Below are 23,517 nucleotides of genomic sequence, written 5' to 3'. Positions count from 1 at the left end.
CGCAATTCCCATGACAGTTACAAAACCCGAAATAATTTGAGCCGCCGTGTCCAAAAAGACAGTAACGTAAACATAAATTCAGTACTACGACGATAGTTATTCAACGTTCGAGCGACGTTAGCAACAATACCAGGAAAATATAGGGACGTAGCGGAATCAATGGACCGCCGGTTTTTCGCTGGATTGAAAATTTGTAGCTCTCGTTGGCCGGGGTTGTTTTAAATGTTTTCGAGTTTCTCATGCGGCGATACCTCATCGATTACGACTGGCGCGACCTGCTTTTTTCGGAATTACCTCCGGATATCGAAAAATCGTACCTTTGAGTGCCGCGCTCTCGAAGGAGACAAGAACCCTCGACCCCGATCAATCACGGGGAAATTCAAAAAATATTCGACGACGCGCCGCGAGACAAAATATCGGCCACGCGATTTCGCGAACCGTGGGGGCGACGAGTCAACACGGAACGCAGAGGCATTCGTCAGACAATATTTCGTCGCTGGTTACCAAAGACTCGAGATTTCTCATGCGAAAAACCCGGATTTCTGCGTTCGATTTTCACGTATCCGCGGATCCAGCCACTTTCGTACAGATTTACGTTTTGTTTCGAGGGTTGGGGTGGGGGGTGGGGGGTGGGAGGCGAGCGAAAGCGACACGAGAAACAACGTATGCACTCGGGATGAAGAAGAACGTCGACTGGGGTACACTTTCTGGAACTCTCGGGTCGTTTCTGAATAATTGAATTAAACTGACAATCTGGTGGATGCGTCTCCGGTGTCGCGGGCGAGATTCGAGCACGGCGCGGAAACAACAACGCTGATTAAAAATAAATATGGTAGGCGCGAGTCATGGCGTTTCTAGGATTGCGGCTCCCGGACCCTCGGGAGGTCCACTGGCTCTCGGAAGGAAACAGGAAGCAACTGTTACACGGTGAAATAAAGAAAATTGCTATCCATATTTAGTGTTGGTAGTCTGGTGTTGTGTATTATAAATTTCAGTAGTGTAAGGAATTCAAGAATAATCGTCTTCGCAATGCATGCGGTTGTAGTAGAAGCTTAATAATTACCGTGTGGCTTTATGCACTGACAATTTCAAGTTTTTCCATGTCGTGCATGAAATTAGATTCAAGATTAACAGAAATTACATCTACTAAATCGAACTATAATTTAGAAACTAAACGTTCACACATGCCCCTCTTTTCTTAACGAGGATAAGGATTGAAAACGAGTTTCTATGGATGTATAAATTATGTCATCGGAACAATTTCAACCTGATGAAGTCGTGTGACATATTCAATACTTTTACATCTCGCTAAAAATTAATTTCCATCGATTCTCGCTCGAATCACCTCTTGACGACAGTCGTCGCGGTTTCTTTTCGCTCGAAGCTTAACGAAATTCGCCCCCAAATGTACGAAACAGGAATTAACACCTGGCAGCATAATTTGTAATATCGCGAAATGGTTCCCGTAAACACGTGTACCCGTTGAAGCAATTTAAAGAAATTTCGCCTTTGTCTGCATGCAACCACGTTAAATATTTTCATTCTATAATCGGCGGCAGCGAAGTTCAGGGCGCGAATTCATTCCTCGGTAACCAGGTCGGAGTGGAAACAGAAAAAAAGCGACGAAGGAAGGGTATACTGGGAAAATTTCACTTTATTTCGTTTGTAAAGATTTGAAGGGGGGGGGGGGGGAGGTGGAAGTTCAGGGGATGCTGAAAGGCGGGCAAAGCGCACGAAACCGTAAAATTGTGTGAAAGCAGTCATCGTGGAACTTTAACAAACGAATCACACGGTGTGTCTTTTAATTGCTGCGCGTTTTAATTCCTCATCAATCGTGGAAAGGATCCACGATGAAAAAAAGATCTGATTCGTACATTATGTCGATTAAAATTTTCTGTCAGAAGTTCATCGTAAAGGTGTATATGAAGTAACTACGGTTTCAAAACATTCTTAAATCGAACGAAGAGGGTTGTCAACATTGTTTGTGTTATTTCACGTACATATGTGCTATCCGAAAATTGGGTCATTTTACCTTGTCATGGACGAAGTGAATTACGAGCTTGTGAGATGCGTTATTGTTAAGTCATTTAAGTACACGAATTTTATTCTGCTCCCAATTAGGTATTACAGAAATCCGCCCTATCGCGGAACGATCTCCTTGGTTACTCATTAAGATCTCGGAAATTCCATTTACCTCCTCTGAATGTGAATTTCCATGAAGACGGGTTCGTCCAGGGAAAACTCCGGTTATAAAACAAAATTAATTTCACTGTGAGTTTCATTCGTGGCGATTTAAAAAGAAATGTACAGAGCGACGGGACGGTTAAAATTTTAAAATATTCTATGAAAATGAAAATATTCTGATGAAGCAATATTCATTATATGTACGTGCTGTTTTCTTTGCGGGGCGTATACTTTTTTGCATCGAGATGTATTACTTTGAATTAAGAATCGTGTGATTTTCAAGAATGATGCGTATTATGAAGTACCTAACACATGCGAGTTTATCTATGGGAATAAATAAACGTTTATCATAATATATTGATTTTCCACATTGACTAAATTAATAACGAGTAATCTCTCATTTGAATAATCACTTAACATGTACTCGTGACGAACATGTTCGAGTACATTATAAAATAATCGACTTCGGAATAATCGTCTCATTTCAAAGAACAATATGGAGAACATACTTTTAATTATCACGTACGCGTATGAGTGTTGGCATCGGGTCTGAATGTGTTAAATTATGAAAGTAATATTTTCATTCACTCGGGGTCACCTAAATTAAACCAGCAAAAACCTGGACGAAACGCCAATTAATTTTTGCAACTCTTTCATTTTGAAGTTCCAAACGCCGGAACTAATTACGTAATTTATCGGAGAGACGATTGTGCTCGCCAGAGTTAAAATTCTGAAGGCGTGGTCGTGTCGGCGTTGATGAAATGCCCTCTAGAAACCATTCCTTTTAATTGTTGACAAATTGAACTTGTTTTCGTAGCTAAATATGATACGCCTCCGGTGCTTCTTTTAGTATGCGCGATTCTCCGCTGGAAATTCCCTTTTATGACGAGAAGTTAATGGCGGACGTCGCGTCGTCTCAGTTTTCGTCACTTGATATGCTTGCATTTTTGCAACATCCGGCGTGCACGTTCTTTATGTTTGTTTTAATACCAGCTGCCTTTCACAATTTTCCTCGCTGGCCCCTCCGCATTAGTAGTTCGTAAAATGTCTAGTTTCTGCTCTCCACGCCTGGCCCTTTCGCGAACTCCACTATGTCTTCTCTTTCATATTCTGCAGGATTTGTCCATGGACTATACATAATTTTCATTGCTATTCTGCGATCACCAGAACAAAATTTCGATCAGTTCGGGTCTTGTTCAAGGGGATCCATTTTTCAGATTTAGAAGAGAACGCTTCTGAATTTTTGCTAGATCGATCCTTCCTTTTTTGGTTGCTTTTAAAACTAATAAACGCAGAATAAACTTCTCTGTTTTCAAGTTTTCGTTTGCTCGGTTTTAAATGTTTCAAAATACGGCCGGACTTGTTTTTGACGAAAAATAAATTACATGAAATTCGTTTCCTCTATTGAACGAAAATAAAACGAACTAAATATTGTAAAAATAAAATTTCACCGACACCGTCTCACGTCTTTCACAGAATATTACTGCCTTTTTTTTATCTATGGAGAAGACAAACTTTTTATATTTTTTTTTTCGTGTACAGTCACGAGAGGCATTTCATAAAATAGAGCACTCGTATCTCAAAGTTAAACATCTTTGGGGAGGAATATCTTTTAATTTCTCTGGGAATTATTTTAGAGCGAATATATATCGGGTCCCGCGAGAGGTGGAGAGCGGCGAATGATAAAATCATTTGGAATAGTGTATTAAGAGGATAGAGATGAAAAGCACAGTGAAATGAATATGCATATATAGCAGCGGTAATGGTATCGTTATTGAATATATTTCCCGAATATTAATAATATTAGTATTTGATGTCACGCGGGCATATATGGTTTAGATTTACAACTAATTTACATTAAATGTCGTCTATTTCATAAAATTGTAATATGATGCATTAGTAAGAAAATTATATGACCGACTATAAATTATTTAAAACTTTCAAATTCAGCACTTCAGCAATATACGCATTGCTGGTTTAATCGGTCAATCTTGTTTTACTCCCGATAAACATTCACAATAACTGGTACAAATGTTACCAAGATTAATATGTTGGTGATTGAATACGTGTAGCATGTGGTGGCCACGGTGTTGTAACAGTGCGGCAACAGTTGAATGGCGGTTGTGTCGTTTCCTCTGGTTGGGCAGCGATTGGTGGAGTGATTAGCTGATACGTGGTGGCGTAAATGACCTATTGTCGCGTGCGGATAAGTGCACATTATACTCTCAGACTTTATTTGTTAATAAATGTAACTGCGCCGTACACTTGCATCATTTTTTACGGTTCGCGAGAGGACACCCCCAAAGGGTTGAGATCTCTCTGCAATTTTACGTAACATAGAATTCTTCCATTGATAATACGTAGACGCAAATTTTTTGAATTTCAAGAATAATGGTAAAAGTAGCTTCGAAGTATGCAGTATTTTCTAAAAAATTTCAAAATGTTTCTCATCCAAGATGTATCTATATTACGTACGACGCTGGAAGGAACCACAGGGATTCTTTGTTTCGAACGTTCCAAATAGGAAGGCAAACTGAAAAATCGTCTCGTTCGTCTCACCTGGTTCTACCGTAGAAACTATAACCTTCACGGTACGTGGTTCGCCCATGCATTTTCCTCGATGGCGCAACGCGAATTATCGCTTTTGAAAATGCAAACACGAGCACGTTTGCTTACAAATTCACGACCCCGAGTTTCGAATAACGATAATTTCTCACCGCGAGAAGGGAAGTGGTATCTGCGATGGTTGCTCGTTTCTTGCTTCTTATTAGACCGCTGATGTTTATGCAAAATCATATTTTCACGAATAGAGAGAAAGAATTGAAAGTTGTGTGAAAGTATCCCTTAGCTTCTAATATATTTTATTAATAATATATTTCTCTACTTAACCATCAAATGTATCTGCAGACTACTTATTATTTACAAACTTTACAGTATTGTACTGTGTTGGACAAATTGTCTGGATAAATGTACTGTAGGAAACGAAAGACTCTTTTATGTTCGCGAGGAGCCACTTGAATTGATTAGGATGTTCGTTCTGGGGAACGAAAAAATTTATCGGAATAATACGACACCGAGAGGCATAAAAGAATCGAGAAGTTTGTATAATGACCGTCCTTATTCTCTCGGAACACTTTTTCCCTGCTTTTCTTCGTCCCCACCTCTCTTTTCCTTTACGATCGCTCTCGTCTCTTTCCTATTTCATCTTCGAGCACGTATTTAACGCCCCATGAAATTAAAACACTCGACACCTTCGGTGGGGAACAAGAAGAACGAACTTCGACGCTAGCTCTTCAGGACTGTGACTTTCAACGGATCCTTTTGTTCCATCGGGCTTTATTTTTTGAATGGTCTATAAACTCGGAATCGATCTCCTCGATATTAAAGTTGCGTGTTGATACCGTCGACAATTGCTATTTTAAACGATATGGACGGTTTCTTAAATCCTTTTTTAACGTAAACAGTAACAAAAAAAATTCGTCTGTCATCTTGATCCCGTTTAAGAAATTTGTTTAACTCTTTGAAGCACACGATTATAAAAGAAAGTATATATTCTTAAAACTAAATATAAAACTAGTAAAGCAAAAGTGGGACAGTTTTTAACCCACCTAACTTCAAAGAGTTAACTTGATTACGATAGAGTTATCAAGCATCGAAATACCTATATTTTGAGCTATTTCACTTCTATTCGAAGTTAACGATAAATCAATTAACGTATCGTTGAACATTTGAATACAGAAAAACAAAGATTATTGCAAGCAAATAATGAACAATTACTCCGAAAAATAGCAATCCATAAATAATATTGCAATATCGCGGAAAATCCACAATTTTCATGAAAATTGGCTACGTGTTAATCTTTACACGTATCAAATTACATTTTACAGCTTAACTGCGCTTGAACGAATTCTATGGAATTTCGTTTTAATTATGCGACATACAGAATAACGAGATTCTGAGCATTCTGACATAATATTCGTCTACTTTGCGCACGTTCTAACGTATCTCCTTCAGTGGTTATACATTTTTTCAAAAATTGAATCGTACCTTAAATTTAAGATGATCCACCGTGTTTATTTCAATATTATAATAATAATATTAGCGATCTTAGAAAGATACATTTACCTTCGTATAATTCTTTCTCTCTATATTCTATGAAATTTTCTACACGTTTTCCAGAAAGTTATCTATAAAATTACAATTCTAGAAAACGATGCAAGTTTCTGTTTTAAATGAGGTCAGAGCCAAGTGTCCGTATCGTTAATCGCAACAGGGAAAACATCTCGTAGCGAATTATCGTGGAAGCATCGCGATGTCCTGAACAGAATCGCGCGGAACCCTCCAACGCTAATCGCACAAAGACACAAAGAAATCGAGAATCCTCATGGCGCGTTTCGAGCCAACGACGATGCCAGCGAAACGTGGAATTAATTCAATTAATATCGAAGCACGCGATGAGCATGCTCGAGAATGAAGGGCGCGCATCGCTGATTCTCAGTATTTCCGTCGATGCACCGTTAATTCTGTGCGGGCAAAGATGAGAAGAAATACAAAAGAATGAGCCGTATATCGTCGCGGAGGGTGAATTACGCACGTGACAGATACATATGAATTTCGTGCGGGCACCTGGTGGCATGTGGGTCGAATGGGGGTTTATATTTGTGCCTCTCGACCAATTTAAATTCGTCCTACGTGCACGATCACGCAATTTGTAACAGTTCCGTTACTTCTTCTTCTGCCACTTTGTCTTTTTCCCCACAATTCGCGCACCTTCGGTTTATTGTTTCCCACGAGGAGGAATTATTTGCGCAGGATGCGCAGAAATAATGGCATGTAGCTCTACTATGGGAATGTAATTTTTTTAATTTTAAAGGGGAACGTAGAAAGATCAATTTTGAATACATGGATGGATGCTTTAAAGGTTTGAATGGACGTAACAGAATTGCTTTGGTACTTATTCTTTATTAGTCGCAACATGCGTTGCATCTTCCTCTTCTTTTGTCACGCTGAACGCTCGTTGCTTCAATAGACGCGATACTCGTCCTCGAGATCGACAAACGCTTTCAATTGCAGCTCGATTTTTGCTCTCATTACTGACATCATTTGCAAAGTGAATCCTCATTTAAGTAATCGTTATTTTGTATGTAGTGAATATTCTCAAAGAAATCTGTTTTTTCTTTGTCAATTCCACACATAGACATTTACCATAATACTATTATATTCAACATGCGGTTTTTACTTTCAATAGTACTCGAAAAGCGTTGTTATCAAGTTAACTTTTATTAACGACATACTCATCTTAAATCATTCATCGAACTGACTGAATAATGGTTGTATAGTGTAATAGCTGTCTTCTTGGTCGTTCTTATCGTTCCTTTATCTTCGTTCACGAAGACGTACTTCATGGAAACTCGCAATTGGTATTTAAATAATCTTGTTTGAAACGAATTAATTCCTCTCGCGATATTTATGTGGCACTTTGTACGAAACGGTGTGCATAGAACGTAGTTTTCATTTTACAGGAAGAAGCCAACTGCGTTTTAATGGCGATTCGTTTATCTTAATTTCAAATCTGTTCTACTTTTTGTGGCGTGCGAATTTATATAGGTCTGGTGAAACTAGAGTGCTTAATTTTTCGGTATCAAAATTTACGCGCATCTCGTGAAATAGAAACTGACTTTCGTGGAACATTGTTCCTATAATTTGCAATACGCACTATTGGTTTCATTTTTCTGAACTAATTAATCTCATACTTTCTTTTTTATTTAAAATTTTTAGATACTTATTCAGACAGATTTATAATAGATAGTGGCAGCTGGAATAGGTCAGCAGTTTGCACTAACACGAGTATGATCGATAAGGTGTTAAAACGTTGTATCAGCTCTGTGCTTCGCGTTATAAACAAAGAGGAATTTCAAATTTATAAATACACTTCGAAAGTCCTTATCTATCTTGCTCTCGCGAAGAAGGTTCTGCATTTTCAAACAGTTTCTAATACACTGTCTCCCGGATAACTGATCGGTAAACTAACCATACGATGCTTGACGCATACAGATCACAACGGAATACTAAACATTCGTCGGATATAGGTTAAGCAACCACTGGGACGTGTGGAGTAGCCTCGGATGAGGAATTAAGAGGCATAATCTGCCAATTATAGGTAAACTATTTTAGAATTTAAACACTTCCACGTCAGAAACTATACTTTGTCTATCTTTTAGAAGAAATACATTCTAAAAAAGAATATATGTTGTGAAATAGCATCCAAACATTTCAAACTGAAAATATTTGTACCAGAGGGATATACATATTTATCAAAATCTAGAGTAATATTTTTTTTCCAATATTTTTAACATCAGATACATTCGTCAATTTTTATGTAAATGTATCTCAGTTTGTTTACAACATATATTTTATTGACAGAAATCGGTCAAACTGTTCGACAGTTATAAATTATTTTCCATATTTTTTTAATTGTCCCTTTTTATCCAGCTACCTATCTTTCAAAATAATCAAACTATTTGCTCGATACCTGTAACCTAAAGTCCTGTTCTAGGCCATGCTCAACAACCTAGAGTCTTGTTTTACTACCAAAATCTACCACCGATGTGTCCATATATATATATCCATAACTTGTTCTCTGAGAGTTTGTTTCCAACTTTTGTGTTATATCAACCTATCCACCGTGTTCGACGCAAACGACTACTATCAGCAAACACGAAGATACACAATGCATTTTATATGTAACATGGATATTGAGGTACATATTGATGTTCATAGTTCAAACATCACATACGGCACAGAATGTTATACCATGGGGCGATGCATTGAAATTTGCAAAAAGAAATTTAGAGGATTCCCAGCCTCGAGAAACTGGACCAATAATTGATATAGTCGTAATGTCGATAGAATAATAAATTAAAAATTCAGACTAAAGTCATTTGTCTTTGTTCATTTTTGTCGTAACCAAAAAGAATATCGGCCTATGAGATATCTCGTAGTCAGCAGTGAATGGGTTAAAAGCAAAAGAATCGTGGAATACTTTGTTATCTAGAAGACTGAAAATTACGAGGGTCGTAGAATCGTAAAGAATCCGCGCAATCTCGAAATTTAGGGAATTGAAGAGATTCCCCTATATCTAATAATTCATAATATGCGGCAACTGAGAAGAAGCAAAATAAACTACAGAATAAAGCATGGCCAGGACACGGGTGTATCTCACGAACAATACCGCAATCTCGTCGGACCTCATCAGATTGCTCTTGTTTCCCATTTGCTTCGCCACTCTTCGGGCCTCTCAATTTTCACGCCTTCGCCGCGAGATATCGATCGAATCTCGTCCTAACGATCCTCTAATGTCGAGGCCGCCCCCGCCTTCCTTTTTCTGCCCACAATTCTCGCCCCGAATTGCCGGGTTCAAGCTCAAATTTGAATTATCGTTATTAGCGGGAATTTCCATGAATATCCGAGCGACCAACACTCGAACGCCTCTCGTCGCCTCGTGGTAGGACGAGCCATCTCTTTTTCGGGACCTTCCTCAGCAAATTTCGTAATAGCAACGCGGGCGAAATAAAATTTCCTAAATTCCCCGGTCGACGCCATTAATATTCCTCTTGAGCCGCAACACGCGCTGAGAAAATCTAGACACTTATCACAGCTTCGCACGTATTTCATTTTTCGAACATTTTTCGCAATTGAAGAGAATTTCAAACGGTCTTTTTTTCAGAGAAGTAATAAATATTAATTGCTCCGCCTCTTATATGTATCAGAACACGCGATGGAGTACATGGTGTCAAGTATTAAAATGACCAAACCTGTCATTTAATTTAGACAAATGTCTTTAATAGACATAGGGGTACGAATACTGATGAAAATGACTGTAACTAGGGGTTTATTTTAAGGTAAGGTAAATATGAAAGGTTTATTTTAAGGTAAGGTAAATATGAAAAAGCAAGAAATCAACAGTTTTCGTCGACTACATCTCCTGCAAAAAAATTGCGAAAATTGCCTCGAATGTGGTAAAAAGAATAACGAGAGTTTAAACGAATGAACCGGCCGCAAAAATTTCAGCTGCATTTCAATTGACTCGGGTTTCGCGACGAATTAAACGGCATATACCACCAGAAACACTGACCGCTCCCCAAGCGACAGTTTAGCCAGCAAAAAGAATTTGATTTATGCTGCGGTCTACTGCTTTTTCCATTGTAGTTTCCTGTCGAGCACGACCCGCAAGTGCATTTATATTCTCGTGTCTTCTGTCATCAAAAGTCTTCCGGGGCTTCTCGAGTATGAGAACTCGGCCACAACCATAATTCTTCTCTCAACCCCCTTTTGCCCCCTTTTTATTTTTCCCCCCCTCCCGACCTTTTATCTCTTATCACCTACGTTCGTTCTGTCTCACCTTCGGTCCCACTCGTTGCTCCTGTATTTTCTCTTTTGCTCTCGCCTCCTCCCATTTTTCCGACGACTTTTCTCGTCCATCCTCTATTTCCTTTTTCCGGAGACGCTTTTTTTTTCCTCTCGCCTGTGTGGAGCAGTGCTTCCCAACAGGTGTGCCGGGAGCGTGGGATCGCGAGTAAGTTTGTAATAAATTAACGAATGGGGCACTTTTGACGTGGTTGCTCCGATGTCTCGCCTTACGGGGATTTAAAAATAAAGTAAAATAAAATATGAAAGGAACGCCACGTACGAATGAATGGATAAATTATATTTTATGTCACAGTTTTAAAATGTAACGTGTTCGTGTGCATTATTTCTTTGTATTCTCTATGATTTTACTTCTGAATCCAACATTTAGTTATCTAGTAAATAAATTGAAGGATTCGCACAAATATATTTACGAAGAAAAATGAAGAAAATTGTGTACAACATGTTCTAAATAAACGAAGTCTTTGCAGAGAACGAATAGCGCGGATGGCTATAAAAAAAAAAATCTATTACAACGCGCTGCAAAACTACGTATTTTATATAATACGAACATAATCTGTGTTGCCTGAAAAAGTTTGTTACACTGATGTAAACCTTTTTCAAGTGTGCCATGGTATAAAAAGGGTTGGGAAGCACTGGTATGGAACACGGTCCGTGAGATGAGCTAGGAAAACTCGTAAGCCGCAAAAGTGGAGGGGAAACGATCTTAAGGACGAAAAGAAATGAAGCCGAAAATGTGTACGCGGTAAGAAGGTTGTTGTCAGCTGAACACTTTTCTACGTTTACGTCTCATCCGCGCCTCCGCGTTAATAACATAAACTACGGGCGTGGAAATTGACGAATCATCTTGAATTACTATTATTTTCCCGTTTCACAGAAACACTGGATTACAAGTCGGAGTATGATACGTTTGAAGGGCAGCCGATTGGCTATCTCTTTTTTAGTCGATTCTTCCATTCATTCGTTCCAGAATATCGATCGCCAAATTTCGTTTCGGATTACCTTTGTCTCTAAAAAAAGCTTTACTTTTTACGATATCAAAATTTCATGAGGTTTCGGTTCCATGGACTCGGCGCCACCGTCAACGTCCGTTTTAGATCAAATTAGCCCCGACGCGTTGGTGTAAAATTGAGTTGACAAGTCACAGTTGCGCGAAGAAATGAATATTGAACGCGACACTTTCGGCATTCGATTAGAGAGAGGGATGAAATCGTTCTTCTCAAGGAAATTTGATTAAGAATGCCTTTACGATTCTTTTCCGGGGGTTTGCGTTTTATGGTTTTACGTGCTCGCAGGGCTGATACCCGTGTACCCGCAATTTTTGTGCTCGTCGCGCTATATTGGTCTCGCGTCTAACGTACTACTGTTCCTGACAGATATTTCTTTCCGCGGAGCGAATGAACAGAAGTTCCAGGACTTGCCCTCTCGCGGTCAGAAAAATGTGAAAACAAACGTGTTGTAAAATTATATTCAAAATAACCAAACAGCATCTACTAAAAGTGTATCATCAATAAACTTTTTTTTTTGAAGATTATTTAAACATTGTTATCGGTTCAGTCAATAAAATTCTTTATTAATAATTGCGCACATTACTCTATCATTTTATCGTAATCGTAGTATCGCATATTCCAATGCAGTTAACAAATTTGTATTGAATTTTCTGTTTTGTAATAATTGAGAGGGTTGTATATTTTTTTTAGGAACATTCCAATTAAATTGCAAATACGTTGCGTACAGATTCCCGTTAAAGAACCACGTTCCACGTGCTTGTATACAGCAACATCCTCTTAAAAAGATTAACAAGCCAGTGGAAGCAATCGTATCATTCCAATTTTCACCGTTCGCATTCACCGGCAGAAGGCTTGATTATTCTTGGTTCAATTACCGAGGTTTCCCAATGGCATCAAACCGATGGCCAGCGTGCAGCTTTGTAATTAGTATCAGGTCATGTAGAAAGCTCTGTTTATTTTTCCTTTTTAACCATACCTTTAAAAGTTCATTGATCATTTTCCGTTACAATTAATTATCAAGCAGCAACCATCAACATTTTCGTAATTTGTCTGAACATGGAATATACCATATGTAAAAATAATTAAGAAATTTACCAAATTGTATTATTTAATTGTACACCTAGATTCAGTTACAACTATAAAAACTCGGCCACTATATTCTAATCGGCACTGTTCATGTAATTACTCGACGAGGCTTGCATACGGTTCGCCATTAGAGTGCATTGAAGTTTCGAGAATTCGAGTTTAGTTTAATTCAAGCATCAGTCGCGTCGAGTTTTCGGTTAATTCAGATGCGTTCGTGGAAAAGCTTCGTCGTCGCTCTGGTATTCGCGAATTACGTTCGTTGCGAATAAACTTCTACAAGTGTCACACCACCTCGACTGCGACTAAACGATGGGCATATTTATCATTTTATTGTAAGAAACATTTGACGGATAATCAAAACGAATTTTTTTACCATTAACAATTTACGAAGTTAAATTGGAATTTTTGGAACAAAATAATTTTATTGAAGAGGTTAGTGTATATAAATAACAATACTTTTGCCTGTCATATTGAATGGATTTACTTAAATACGAGAGATAGTTATAAGATACGGCTCTATCGAGAATTACGATAAAATACCTTTTATAGTAAGGAAATCTAGATAAAATCTGACGTAAAAAACTGTGACCAAGCGGTTGATGTTTAAACGCTCAAACAAAGTGTATTTTCAAATACTTGTGAAAAAACTGAGAGTGTTCGTCATTTTCTAACAGAAAATTAATCAAGTCTTTCGGTATTAGCTTGTCAATCAAAGGCGTGGCCTTTGTTAGTAACCACGTTATTATTGAAACTGCAGTGCCTTCATACAGGATACAATTTTTAACAATTTCTATCTTGAATATTATAAATCCCAACTTCCACCACTTTTACGAACATTTGTGTACTCCCTCAAGACACAATGCACCATTTGCACAGTTCTATTGTTCTGGCCACACTCGCGAACCGCGAAAAAAAATGATACCCCGCCATGTTTGAATAAAAAAGAGGAGAGTTGCTCGCGTTATCATTACAGAAATGCATATTTCACATTATTGAGCGTGTCATTAGGGCGCCGAGTCGTAAATTCATCCGGCATTGTAGCGTGAGTGTGGACTACAATACGCTATCTCTGTTATACATTAATATAGCAGAGCTGCATTGAAACTGAATTAAGTACGCTTACAAAGATGAGATCTGAAACTGGTTTGCGGGGTTGGTTTATTGCTTACCATTGTGAATTCAGAATATAAGCCACGAATCCCGATCCTTCTGAGGCAAAACCTTCAACCTTTCCATTGTACGAATTCTATTTTAATAAGGATTCCGTTCCACTGAGGAAATGATTTCTTCCTTGTTTGTATGAATTAATTAATTTGTTTGTAGACCTGGAGAATATAATCGTAGATAACAAAGTACGGTGGGGAAGTATAAGGAAATTATGCACGAAATGCATAATATTATAATATTTTATATTGTATAAAATATTAGGAACTATTCTAATACCTTCTTTTTGTCGTATTAACGTCAACCTAATGCTGATGCAATTTAAAGTATATAACATTGCTCGTAAAACAACGTGTTCTGCGTTGGATGCTATTTTCATAACGATCACGTATCACGATGCCCCCTATATATTCAGGTAGGGTCTTTACGTAATCGAGAGCCAGGTTGAGTAAACTTTACGGCGGATCGCATGATTAACGGGACCGCTTCAAAGGCCACCGTGCTCGCAGTTTAGACATCGAATCATAAGTCATAACTTGAGCTGCATCGACGCCCCCTTCCTCCCCCAATTACTGAAGAGTCCGTTTAGCAGATTAGCGCGGGAACCACGATCCCGGAACATCGTAATCGAACGCGGATTTGGAAAACAGCAATTCACCACGCACAGTCACTCAGCTCCATAATGAATTTCATCGGTTACGGTGATACACAACCATGTTATTCGGTCACCGTTATTGTTGTTCCCGGTTGTAACTACTCGACTCGACCGTATTCATTTGGAAATAGTAATCTCATTATTATTAGTACTTGGAACTGCTTTCACCGTGTAACGAGAACGCGGGGGACGGTTGTATAGAAATGAGACTCGTTATCTCTGGAATGGAAATTTTTACGTGAACGCAAAAACAAAAAGGGAGGAAGACAGCTCTCAGATGGGTATTTCTTGATACGACGTAGGACATATTTTAAAAAAAAACTTCGGTGAAAAGAGATGAATCCGTAGGTATGAGACAAGAAAAGAAATTTAATACACCTATGTTAACGAAATATTAAATAACCTTCTTGAAGTTTACAACAATTAAAATTATTAATATGCATTTTTGCAGTATTATTTTTCCTTTTCCAACTAGGAAGAAGACATCTTAATGAAACAGACCAAATGTAATAATTTCGCACAATGATAAAAGGAATTTTTCGATTCACTCTGAATGGCTCACACCGAGAGTCCAGAGTCCTTGTAATTCCTCGTTCCCGCCTGATTTCAACGCTTTTCAAACTTTCCCAGCGAGTTTCCTTTTCGCATTCTTGGGACTCTTTTTTTGTTCCCCGTTCGATTCCCAAAGGAGTCGTAAGGTTCGGAGTGTAGTGAAACCGTTTAATGGAAATCGAATTACTGGAATGAAACTAGAAACAACTCTTTGCACTCCCTTTAGGGAGCATTTCGCGAGGAATTATATATATTTCCTCAGGTTCTCCACAGAAGAGTGCCGATCTTGGGATACCCTCTGCCTTTTTTCTTTCGCGCCGTGAAATAACAGCGAATTTTTTTTCAATCTCGATCCTTTGCCCTTTGACAAGTGTAAATTTCAAACGAGCACAATCCTGACGGAGATATATATATTATGGTCACGTAGTATACGTGTAAACACGGTATAAGAATCAAACACCTTCGACTTAATAAAATGGACGAATCCATATTCCACGTCAGCTTTGTTGTAAAAAGTTTTGTTTTTTCAATCTGTAGGCGATAAATCTGACGAATACCATGCGTGGGGTAAACATTCGAAGTCCAGTTCAATTACTTTTCGCAAAGCCTCTTGCAAAGCATGATCTATGATAGCAGGATAGAAGGACGACATTTGTTGAATTCAACAAGTTTCTCTAAATGCGAACAGTTTATATCATTCTAGAAGAAATGCCTAAAATTTTACATCCTATATAAAATAATATATGGAATTATATCTTCGTAATTAATAAGAAACAAATAGTCATGGAAACAAGTTGCATAAAAAAAAAAATTGAATAGTTGATAGTTTATTCTACTATTAAATTTAACTTTTATTATAATGCAGAAATATCTAACAATCAGTAGTAAATACGAATAATCTCGTCTCCGTAGGATTAAAGCTGTCTGAATACATTTTCGCTTCTCCTGTTATGTTTATTATGTTCTTCATTCCGCAAATACTCCTTCTTGTCACCGTAAAAATAATTATATTACGAGATTAACTCGTTTCGAAATTGCATTTCCCTATCCTTACTTTTCTTCTACGACCGCTTTCATAATCACTGTTTGAACAGCTAGAAAAAGAGTATTCCGCGTTTTTTTCCACATTCTGGCGCAACTGAAATTGCTTAATATGTGGTAGGTAAAGGAACAAAGAGCAAAAGCTTTTAATATTATTCAAACATAGCTATCTACGATTTCAACAAACCTTAAGAATTACTTTGAATAAAAAATTATTGGTCGAGAGTTTTATACCGAACATTATTAATCTATATACGTTTTAATTACAAGGCTCTTATAAATAATAAAGCAATGTTCCGTTTTATAATATAGGAAAAAAACCGATGCAATTACTAATCCTCATTTTCTTTTTTTTTTCTTTTTTTACCAAAAGATAACAGTGGTCTAATTAAGGTTCAGAGGATCGTGTGTATGCCAGAGCTCGACATATTTTTTATTCGCGATTCGTAAGTAATGGGCGACGTATTTTAGTATAACTTTTAATCGATCCTCGAACCAGGATTTATGTAGGCCATATATTCCGTTCGTCCATGTGTTGTTCCTACGTGACAAACACGATCCGTGCACGCGTTTGTTAAATATTATTTAACGACCCCCAGTTTTGAGTGCTTTACGGATCCCTCCCGAAGTGGAAGAATTAACTGCTGGTCACTTAAACGTAATGGTCAACAATTTTGTAATATTTTGAATGTTTCAGAGCATTTTGAAATGCGTAAATAGTTATTCCTTCGCTTCGATTTAAAACAGAAGATTATTGTATCGTTTATTAGATTTCGGGATTGAACAAATTGGAGCTTCTTCTTTGTTTAGTATTCTGTATTCCCAGCGAGTAATTAGTAAACAAATGAGGGTACTTTTTCGCCGTTTTCGCAAAATGGATTCTCTTGAAATGTATTTGTCGTTCCATGGCGAAAGATTGCGGTGCTCTAATTTCGAAATTGTTACAGAAATTGGCAACTGTATTTACATATATTTGCATTGATATAAGTAATACGCGCAGCTTTCCAGTAAAATTGTAGCAAACCTGACGAGAAATTCTCCAGCTTAAATTAGTATTCTTGTCAGGAAGCTGGCAAAATTCAACTTCCCGCCGGGTGGTGTATTAAATTCAAATGTTTTATGTATTTTATAAGTAAGAGCGGTACACTGACGCTAAAAATTCACTAATTGTTTAAGCAGAAATATATACGACTTTGTTCCATTTTAAAAGTTCACTCTTTGTTGTTTTTTTTCCCGTTTTCAAAATGGCACCGCAACTATTTAGGCCGAGCCGCGAAACCATGAATTATTCATAACGTTTAAATTCAGGTTGCCTTTATTGGATGTCACTTGTTAAGAAATTCTTCGCCTTAGTTTTATACCGTGAGACACTCTCAGCGAAGGCGACCAGAGACTGTGTTACAAGACGAAAGCACGGATATCAGTGACAAAAACAGACAATTTTTTCTCAATAAAATGCAGAACATTTTTACCAAAATCTCGAATATCTCGTCCTGATTTAAAAGCATTAAATGTTTCGTTTGAAATATTGCTATGTAGGCAATTGCAATTAATAACTCGTCACGTTTGTTTCTTCGAAAATATGTTTAGCACACGTGCGGTGGATTCGTCGAGGAAAAGCATTCATCGGTCCGGAGTGAAATATTTTTAATTAAAACATCGTTCTGCGCAACGTACGGTAACGAAGCTCTTGAACCAATTTAGCGCAGATTTCAAAAAATCGACGCGCCACAGCGACACGTTCGTTCGGCGAACTCGAATAAAAATGTAGTTTCCTTATTCGAGCATTGATATAAAAAAAAAAAAATATTCTGGAAATAAAGCACTCTAACCTCAGACAGTAATAGTCGCTGGTTGATTCTCTTTATCGGCCATTTCGCATTGAATTCGCGACGTTGAACGATGTAAAAGTAATGTCAGGATCAAAACGGTGAGGACAAATCGATTAGCCCGCGACGAACGTTTATCAAGAATCGGCGCATCAGGATCAAGACCATTGGGGCGATCGCGCCTTGTCCCTGTCCCACCTGTGCATACGCACGTCGACAGCGATATTATTCCTCGAGAATGGTCCGTTGCTCGTGCCGCTTCATAAATCGCTCGATTTATCGTTGCTGACTCACCGGGATCCATTGGCGGTGCACCGTTGCCCCCCGGGAGTATCCCATTGGCTCTCGCTGACCTATTGGGAAGCCTCGTCAATTTCCCACGACTTTTGGCAATATATTTTTCCCCTTTTTTTTTTCGTACAACGATAATTATTTTACGACAGGAGTAGGATGAATTGATAGAGCGAGTAATGATTTTCTAAACGTTTGTGATGGATCGCACGAATTGAAATGCTCGAGATTTTTAACTAGGGGTTAGTATCTGTTATGAATCTCTTTTTTTGGGGGGGGGGGGGAGGCATCCATTAAATAATTTGATATTGATCGAAAGGCGAAATTTGAAGCTAGAGGTTGTTGGATGTGAATTGAAATTGATTTGGTTCGATATTGACTTGTGTGGGGGAATTGTTATAAACGAGTGTCCTTTCAAAAAAAATTATTGTGTTTCCATTCTGTACTTTTAGTCTCGTTAACAACACTTCGAATTTAGACAATGGGTTAGCCTAACGGTCCATTTAAATGTCGACATCTTGTTTTAATCAGCTGTCAATGTCATACTTCAATTTCAGTGAATACATCGCTCAAACTTTAATACATCGTGGTGAAATATAAATGGATGATTGATCGAGGAGGCTGCAAAGAATGATAGATTTCAATATACCCACCATACTGGAAGAACTATAAATTTACACATCAGAATAAAATAAATGCGATACACTGCGTGCGTGTATGGAAAATGATACGAAACAAAATTAAAACCGTTTAAATAGATATCTATCATTAGTTTATAATAAATTTATGGTTCAGATACTCATTATTAATTTCCAAAAAATATTCCGATACGAAACACTGGACGTTCTTTCCAAAGGAAATATTCAATTAAAATTGTTTTATATTTACATAAATTTATTGTAAATTGTTATATCTACTGGAACTACTATTTCTACGAAATCGCTCTAAAAATAATTCTTAAGACTATAAATATACTTACATTGAAGTCGGCTGTGCACTTTACCAAATCCGCCGGATGTCCGGAATAGAGCTTCAACGTTTGCAGTAGACCCTTTAAATAAACAATCAGGAAGTAGTACACGATTGCACGGTACACATAATTCATTTTCCTTCACGAGTCTCTGTTCTATTCTCCGTTCACGACGCGCGATGGTCACACCTTCTTTTAAAATTAAAACTTCACTTCTCGCCGAGTCACCTTGTTTAAAACTAGAAAAAGTGGAATCCAGATCTCGCTGAATATTTAAAATTAGAATTGTTCAAATTACCTCGAAAATTCATTTCCCTCCATCGATACTCGGTAGCAACGCTGTTAAGCAGTATTGTTGGTCAAATATTGAATATTACTACTGGGTAGAATTCGATAAATATCATATTTTCGCTAATATTTATTTTGTTATACAGGAGTTAAAAACATGAAATAAAATATTTCATGCAAAACTTCGATTTTTAAGTAAAACATTTGCTGTGTACAACACGAGCGAAATTAATGTGACAAGAGATTTCATAAGTTGATTAGAAATGTGAATAAAAATAAAATAAAATAAAAAGTCTTTTCTTGTGTGAAAACAGCAAAAGAACATACTTATAATTACTAATTACGTTTCTTTCTAAAACAATACCCTTATCAATCCCAGAGAAATCAGTCAGAGGATATTGTTTGCTCCCAAGGTGCGCAATCGAGAGAAAACGCACGATATTTTCGCGATAACGAATCTGATCGCGTGATTCGGATCCACGGTGAAAATAAATTCCGACCGTCGTGTTCGCGATTTATTTCCCAACAAATCTGGATTATGCGTCACGCGTTCGCGCTGACGTTTACATCAGTATGTAAGCTCTTCTACACGGATCTGAAAATTTTTGTTTCGCTCGATAAACCGTTCTTTCGAACAGAATGAATCGCGAACAGAGTGCAAATTAACACTGATTTCCTGACGCGAGCACAAGGATCGTGTTTACACGCTGCGACCCCTCTGCCACCGTGAGTGTAACAGTGGCGAGCATGGCGCTTTAATGCGAATACAAGAGAAAATCATTTTTGCACCTGTCGCATAATCCAGTGCTTCCCAACCTTCTTTCCGTCACGACACGTTTCGGGCAGAACATAGAATGATATCACCGATGATGTAACAATCTAAAAATAGAGTTCCCTAGCTAAATTTATTTGTCGATTTCCAAACACCATCATTATATTTTTTTATATTTACCATGGTCCCCATCGACGAAGATGTTTGTCCACGTAAGCTAACGTAAGCTAACGAATACTATAAGAATATTTTCTGTAGCATTCTGAAGCGTTGGAATCTCGTTTACATGTAAAATGCTTTCAATTATTAATTACACATTTTTTTTGCGGAGCACCCACACACTCTCGTCACGGGACATCAGTGCGCGGCGTCACATCTGTTGGGAAGCACTGGCATAATAGCTTTATCCGGAGCACGACGATCTTTCTGGTATTATAATGAACCGTCAGCCTGTCGGTTTGACTAACAATTTCATTTTTAAATTTCATAACGAAGTTCTTGTTCCCGGTGTAACGAGAACGAGGTTCACGAAAATGCTGTTCAAAAATCGTGTTCGACTATTGCGCTTTTATTCTAAATATGAAAGCCATCGGACGTATTGCATTGTTCGTTTGAGGATAATTCTCAATGGAAAAATTCATTATTTTCTATATTTTAATTGTCTGCTTGAATTTACATGGTTGAATCCAGATACAGAATTCAGATTAATTAGGATTCATATTGATCGATTTCATATTTTACTTATATTTTCTCAGATTGAAAAATACAAACAAAGCATTTCCAACCTATATTAATATGTATTAATATAGAAAATCTTCTAAGTTGTAGACTGTATCTAATCAGATTAAAGTGTTAACATTGCACTGCAATAAATATTATAAACTACAAACTCATCGACTTTGAACGAAAACTCGTGGACACTTTTTCCATGGAAATTTACGTTTCCCTCTTTCTCAAGAAAGAAAGGGACAGGAGTGGAGGTTTAAATCTCGCCGTGAACACCGCGACAAGACATCAGCAAACACTTCCGACATCGTTCTGGAGAAATTGCGCCCGTGGATTCGCGAACCTCGGAGGAGAATCGGCGATTTATCCGCGCGATACACGAATCGGACCCTCAATTTCGAAAAAAGAAGCGGATACACGCTGGAACGACGGCATCGATCATTCCAGGAAGCGTTCGCGGGATCGATCGATCTTCCCAAATGGCCCGCAGTAACGCGCTTTACGCCCGCGTTTTTACGGTTTTCGGTTGGCGCAAACGTTTTTTTTTTTCTCTCTTCCTCAACGGACCGTGTCGCGACAATACGCTCTGGTCGAAAAAAAATCTGCTCGTACTACTACAGATACACGACGTAGACGAACGAGAGAATTTTATTCGAATAGCGAATAACGAATAGATACTTTTCGTAGCCATTTGTGTTGAAATATTGAAATGTATTTTATACGCAGGCACAACTTTAATTCAACCGGACTTGTTATTTTTAAGATATCACGTTAACATGTTTGAAAAACAACGGTTCGAGGAAAACATGTTCCAAAGGAAGGGACGAATTTTAAAAGGATTTTTAGTTAATTATTTAGGAATATTTGAAACCTCCCAAGCGACAAGAATATAAAATAATTTATTTTTCAAATCCAAAAGAAAACCCTCTTATCAAGTAATGGAATACAACGGTTTTATTCTCGCCTCTCACCGAGTATTACGGACAGGTTTTTTTTCGGAGTGGGCGTGTACCGTGGATTTTTCCATCCGGAGAGAAATCCTCCGGCCACGCGGATTTGCAACCGTAAAAAGTCGTTTTCATCTTCTGGCGGCCAGCGAAAAAGCCTGATCGCGGTTTTTTCTCACCGATTAAACGCCGCAAGACAGCGTTTCCGCTTGTATACTTCCGCGTTAACCGAGGCTTAAATTGCGATCTTTCGTGTTCCGCGAAATGTAATGCCGGACTTAAAAGATTACTCGACTCGGTAATTTTTTAAGTACAACGCGTGTCGCGTGGGTGTTAAACTGTTCGGACGGAAAACCAATTCTCTTTGCGATGGATTTTTATCCGCTAAATGCGATTTAGAAAAATTAATGATAAATATATTAATGTATTATAGATTTAAAGGATTTTAATAGCGATATTTTCACAGATTCAGAAGGAGAATTAAAACTTAAATTCTTGACAATTTTGCTTGCCTTTATTCTTTAAAGAGTAACACGAAATTTATTATGTTTAACTGTACAATACGATACAATATACATAGAAACGACGTCGTTTCTTCAAACACGATTCTATCTTACATAACAAATTGGTAGTTGGATTTGCTAGCGTAACGATTCGAGCTTGATTATGGTATCGATTGCTAGTAACATCACACTGGATGGTTACAATTTCACTTCCTCCTTGTTCGCGGATTGACCAATCGATACGTGTTCGATCTGATTGTCGATTGAGCAGAATTATTGCGAGCCCAGCCTGCAGCCGCAACTAAACGATGTTTGCATAATTTTACCTGTATGATCGATGTATTTTCGTCGCGGTGGAGTTTCGCGTAGCAGGACACGAAATTAAGCAACATCGAATCCGTCAACGTCAATGTTAATTTTGGGAAACCGATCTCGACCGAGGGGAAAAAACTACACTATTAACAAGTCGATTTGCGACGCTGCAGGACAAATTTGGTTTCATCGATACCGATTCCAGAGATTGAAAATCGACGATTAATATCATCGGGGAGGCATAATTTTGTTTGTGATAAACAAAAAGGCAAGTTGATATCGAGCTCTACTATATAGAATACTTTTAACTGAAATATCAATCATTTTCAGCACGATACAAAATATTAGAGAATTTTAAATGCAGCATTAAACATCTCAGAATATACAGATAAAATTTCATTTAAGTTACCAAAGTTCAGTTATCAAAAAAACCACTCTCGCATCACCATTAACTTTCTTCATCACTGTCAATCACTCACCAATTACACTCGATTCCTAACGCGAATATCATCACAGAACACCGCAATCGAAACTTTCCAGTGGCTCTACAGGTCCGCGAACCATCGAAGCACCGACGATCGGTTTAATCGGATGGAAAACGAGGGTTTCCGGCCGCCTCTCGGACGGTCGTCTCGCGGATGACTGTCCTATACACTGGAAGCCACCAAACCCAGCACCCAACCATGAAAGGGAAGGGGAGAAGTGATTCCTGTGTCTACTCTCGAAAGGTCTTCTTCCTCGCATAGGTTATAAGAAGATA

General features: G+C 38.0%; 1 protein-coding gene across 7 annotated transcripts in view; it reads right to left on the bottom strand.

The window, feature by feature from the left end:
* Positions 1–23,517, bottom strand: part of LOC128887275 (collagen alpha-1(XVIII) chain) — a 237,746-nt gene that overhangs the window by 28,319 nt on the left and 185,910 nt on the right. For 6 of the 7 annotated variants that reach the window (XM_054142984.1, XM_054142982.1, XM_054142986.1 and 3 more), the window contains exon 5: positions 19,219–19,290. The exons of the other annotated variant lie outside the window; for it this stretch is intronic. In XM_054142984.1, the coding sequence (XP_053998959.1) occupies positions 19,219–19,290 (72 nt within the window). The remainder of the gene's footprint in view (positions 1–19,218; positions 19,291–23,517) is intronic. 7 annotated transcript variants of the gene reach the window in all.

This window comes from Hylaeus anthracinus, unplaced genomic scaffold (genome assembly GCF_026225885.1).
Source record: "Hylaeus anthracinus isolate JK02 unplaced genomic scaffold, UHH_iyHylAnth1.0_haploid 11985, whole genome shotgun sequence".
Lineage (NCBI taxonomy): Eukaryota > Metazoa > Arthropoda > Insecta > Hymenoptera > Colletidae > Hylaeus > Hylaeus anthracinus.
The sequence above is the reverse complement of the archived record's forward strand: the minus strand, read 5'-3'. Positions and strand labels throughout refer to the sequence as shown.